The sequence below is a fragment of the Sesamum indicum genome, linkage group LG13 (assembly GCF_026168435.1).
Source record: "Sesamum indicum cultivar Baizhima isolate 11 linkage group LG13, ASM2616843v1, whole genome shotgun sequence".
NCBI classification, from domain to species: domain Eukaryota; kingdom Viridiplantae; phylum Streptophyta; class Magnoliopsida; order Lamiales; family Pedaliaceae; genus Sesamum; species Sesamum indicum.
The window spans coordinates 16,645,018-16,649,771 of record NC_142669.1 but is presented as its reverse complement, the minus strand read 5'-3'; the positions used below and the strand labels follow the sequence as shown (position 1 = coordinate 16,649,771).

Genomic DNA, 4,754 nt, shown 5'->3' with positions numbered 1-4,754 from the left:
TATAAAATAAAGAACTCATGACATGTACAAAGTACTTCATTTTTCAAAATAAATCATGAGATGAATAGTTGGCAATCAATTTCTCCATAATTATTTATGACCGAATTGTGGAATTTCAATCTTAATAGTAATAGTTACTTGTCTACATTAGTCGAACATGTTAGTCCATTATAAATGATTATTAGATATTGTTATTTGATATGTTCATTAAATTCATAATGTAATTATATATTGTCAATTTATTTCCCAAAAACAAAAGAACTGTACATGGTCGGTAGCCGGAATTTTTTTCGGTGAGCCTCTGACCACGCACACCATCATTGAGCTCACCTTCCGACGCTTATTCCAACCTTATAGCATGTGTTCCAATAGGAGTTCAAACGCACCCCTAATCGCAAATTAAAGTCTTCCTTTAAAACTTAGATTTATTTTTTTTCTCTTCTCGATTCACCGTCTTTCGACCTCCCCATTGTTCGAGATCACCACCATTCGACTCCCCATCCTCTAATGAGTTGATCGCACCCAAATCCGTCCATTTTCGTCCACTATTATGCCGGTTCTCTCTATGTTTTTTGCCGCCCCACCACTATTTTTACATTGTATCTCCGCTACCAGCGATCATCTCGTCAGCGGTCCACCATCCCTGTATTCGTCTTGCCACAGTGCACACATCCCTCCGATCAATTCCCATCAACAGCATTATCCACATCATGGTGTCATCACTGGTTCACTTCTCATGTTTTTTCTTTGGATGCTCTGAGTGTGTAAGTGAAGTTTATTTATCGCCGAAATCCTAAGCTCCAATTTGATTTATTAATTTTCAGTCACTTTTGGTCGAAAAGGACCAAAATTACTATAAATTTAAAATATAAAAGACTAGAATTGTAATCTCATAGTTAGGAGACCAATTTTATCGATCCTATTCCCACATGACTAAATTTACAAATTTGCCTAATAATAATAAACAACATATAAAGTCATGAAAAGACACATGTAGGTAATTCATCCACATCGTGTTCACAAAATTAAAATAATAAGGCGGCTAAGAAGAACCTGACGAGCAACGGCGTTGAACTTAGACTGCCGCACTTCTTTACATTTTCGTGGCAACAATCTTTGACCCACAACATTAGTGACTTAAACACAAACTTCAATTACTCAATAAGATAACAATAAGACGAAGACCGAAATGCGTCTAGACAAACCACTTAATTAACCCTACTGCAAAAGACAACATTAATAGTATATAATATTATGTAATAGTTTTAAATTTAATAAGGATAAAAATTACAAACAATCCCCTGTGATATTACAAATGAGTAAATTACTCTCATATAAAAAAAAATTATCAATTTACATCTTTATATTTTTTTAAAAATATAGCAATTTACATTCCTATTTAAGGAGATAAATTGCTTTTCATTTTAAAAAATCAGAGGGAGGTATTTTGTGTAAATTATTACTATCACTTATAACGGTAAATGATATAGTTAGTCCCTTGAATATGTGTTTGGACACTTTAGTCTCTTAAATTTATTTTTTGATTTTAGCGTTTGTAAACTTTGGTTTTTATTAATTTGGTCCCTCTATCATTTTTTTGGTGAAAATATAACTTGATTTTGACTTTCTGGAGGATGAAAGGATCTATTCTTGAGTTTGTTTTTCTCATATTTGTAAAATTATCAAATTGATTAGTTCATTTTTTAGATAGAAATATTACTTTTTATATTTGTACACTGAATACGATAATATTATCTTATGTGAGTAGTGATGAAAATATTGTTAATAATAATATATTGCTTAATTAACTTATTGTAACTTTTTTGTTTTCCCATTTTCAGAAGTTACAAAGAAATCAAAATTTATGACTTAATTTTGTAAAGCATGCGTATCTAATTTGGAAATATAATTAAAAAAAAATTAAGTTAGTAAATTTTAATCTTAGGAGTAAAAGAAAAAAAGTTAAACCTTAACTATATTAATCTAAAAATTAACGAAATGTACTTTTCAATCAGATGTTTTTTGATATATATTTTTTAATATAATACATTCTAAAAGATCTTGTAGAACTTTTTCTAAAATTTGATTACTAAAAACTAAGATCTTTTATCTTGTGTAAATCAAAATCATGAAAATTGTTATCTCATAGAACAAAATTCTTTATCATTAAACACAAAATCCACCATAATATTAGTATCATAACCTAACTTTTTTATTGCTAATATTCTTTTTTAAGTGATCTGACCACATGACATTGGATCAGTAGCTAGGCAGTAACAACACAACAACAAAAACAAGACAAAGTATGATTAAAGCAAACCAATCACTTCATCACTTCCCAATAACGCCATATGTATTAGTATTACCATAGCCTAAGACCTCGAAACAACTTGTGCAAGAGCTTTACCCATAACTGTCCGAGGTTTACACATAGCCTCTAATGTCTTAGCCTTAGGTAAAGTGATCCCAGTACCTTCTGTTAAGTCAATTTTCTCCACGCTCGTCCTCTCCCAATCAAAGCACTGAATCAACGACCCCAACGCCAACCCCACGAACTTCTGGGCCAGTCCGGCTCCAGGACACGCCCTCCGACCCATTCCAAACGGCAATAACTTGTGCGTCTCCACTTGTCTTCCTTCAAATCTTTCGGGCCTGAAAGTTAGGGGGTCATCCCAAATCTTGGGGTCCTTGTGGATCGCCCAAGCGTTCACAATTATCATCGTCCCCCTTGGGATGTCGTACCCCCCGAGTTCAAAGTCTTGGGAAGACACATGGGGTACTAGCGTCGGGACGGGAGGGAACAACCTTAACGTCTCCAAAATAATGCAGTGTAGGTAATTTAGTTTGGGCAAGTCTTGTTCTTCGACCAGGCGGTCGTGGCCTATTTGAGTGTCGAGTTCTTGTCTAGCTTTGTTGAGTACTTCCGGGTGGTTTAGTAAGAGTGACATTGCCCATTCTGATGCTACGACGGATGCGTCCGTGCCCGCGATTATCAGGGCCTGTGATTTGAAAATTTAATTAATAACATAATTATGTCAGAATTTTGCAAACTTAATTACGTACTTAGAAGGGATAATTATGGTATGTAAGACTTTAAAAAAAAACATTATGGTAATAGTCTAAAATAAAATTTTGTTCAATTTATGATGTGCTTGACAAGTCAACTAGTCAATGGAGACATAGAGATTACAATTATCAAAATAAATTTATATTTCATTAAAATTGTCCCTCTCATACTTACATAGAATTAAATTTATAATTTTTCTAATAGTTCAAAATAAACATTTATTATGAAATGATACTACACTATTTTCCAATGAAATATAGACACACCATATAGAAAATACTTTTCTAATTATATCTATAAATATTATTTATTTATATACATATGATTTAAAGTAAGTTTTTTTAAGTATAAAAATTATAAATCTCGTAAAATAACATCTTTTTTTTTCTTGTGATTTTGGATAAATATTATATATTTCATATACATAATTTATTTATATTAAATAAAACACAAAATGCAAATTTTTTAAAGGAAAATCCATTCCTGTGGTAATAAAATTAGGTGAGCTGGACTGGAAGTGGAAGTGGCAGAGTACTTACAACTATGAGCTCAGTGATGATTTCATCAGTGTAGTAATCAGGTTTGGTTTGTTGCAAAGAAAGCAAGTGATCAACCATAGTGCTCTGCCGCTTCCCTCGCCGGTGTTCATCAAGCAGCCCTTGCATGAAACTGTCCGTCTTCTTCTCATGGACGGCCAACTTCTTCTCCAGTCCATTGCACCCAATCCATCGTAAAAAAGGGAAAATCTCCCCTGGATTCGAGGCACTGGTCAACGTCAACGCCTCCTTCGTCAGCTCCCTGAACCGCTTTGCTTCCTCGTCGTCCGCCGTCGCCTCCCCGTAGTATCTCTTCCCGGCAATCATTCTCATGATGTTGTTAAACGTCAGCTCCACAATTTTTGTTTCCAAGTTCACCCTCGTAAAACCGGCGGAGGAGATCTTACACAGATCGGAGATCATCCGGTCCACTTCGTCCCCCCGGATAGACAGAAACGATGCGAGCCGGGTGGGGGCGAACACTTCCAGGTCGCATAGTTTGCGCAGGTTGCGCCAGTGGTCCCCGTACGGGGCTCCAATGACGCTGGTGGGGCTGAACCCAAGAGACCGCCGGTTGACGGAGGCGAGGGGGCGGTTGGCCAAGAGGAGATCATATTTGGTGAAACAATCCTCCGCCAAGGAGAAGGATGACACCACCACCACGAGGCGGCGGCCGAAACGAAGGGAGAATATGGGTCCGAGTTTTTGGGAGAAGTCATGCAGTGTTCTGTGCATGAGACCTTTCAGGAGGTGGACGTGGCCGAGAACAGGAAGTGAGCCCGGTGGGCTTGGCGGCAGATTCCGGCGGCGGCTTGATAGATTAATATTGTAGACGATGAAGAGTACTGCAGGAACGATGAACGACAGAGCAGTGTAAAACGTTTGAGCTTCCATGTTTGCTTTTATGGATGTTTTGCTTGTGAAGGGTAGCTATTGTATATAGCCAATGCTAAGATATATTACATCTTTTATTTTTATTTAATATATATAATATACATAAATAAAATGATAATAGAATCTCGTACATGTAATATATATATATATAAAACAAAACAAAAACTACAGCTAAACTCCAATAGAAAATCCAATCAGGTGGATAGGCACTACAGGTGATCTTTTGATATTTGGTTTCATTTTGTTTTTTTTTTTTT

General features: G+C 35.8%; 1 protein-coding gene across 1 annotated transcript; it reads right to left on the bottom strand.

Moving 5' to 3' along the window:
• Window positions 1-2,126: 2,126 nt before the first annotated feature.
• LOC105176326 ((+)-piperitol/(+)-sesamin synthase CYP81Q1) lies at window positions 2,127-4,542 on the bottom strand. The gene is made up of 2 exons (XM_011099090.3): window positions 3,607-4,542; window positions 2,127-2,999 (listed from the first exon to the last, which is right to left on the bottom strand). Exons 1-2 carry the CDS (start codon window positions 4,495-4,497, stop codon window positions 2,373-2,375), a joined length of 1,518 nt encoding a protein of 505 aa, XP_011097392.2. The 5' UTR covers window positions 4,498-4,542; the 3' UTR covers window positions 2,127-2,372.
• Window positions 4,543-4,754: the final 212 nt, after the last annotated feature.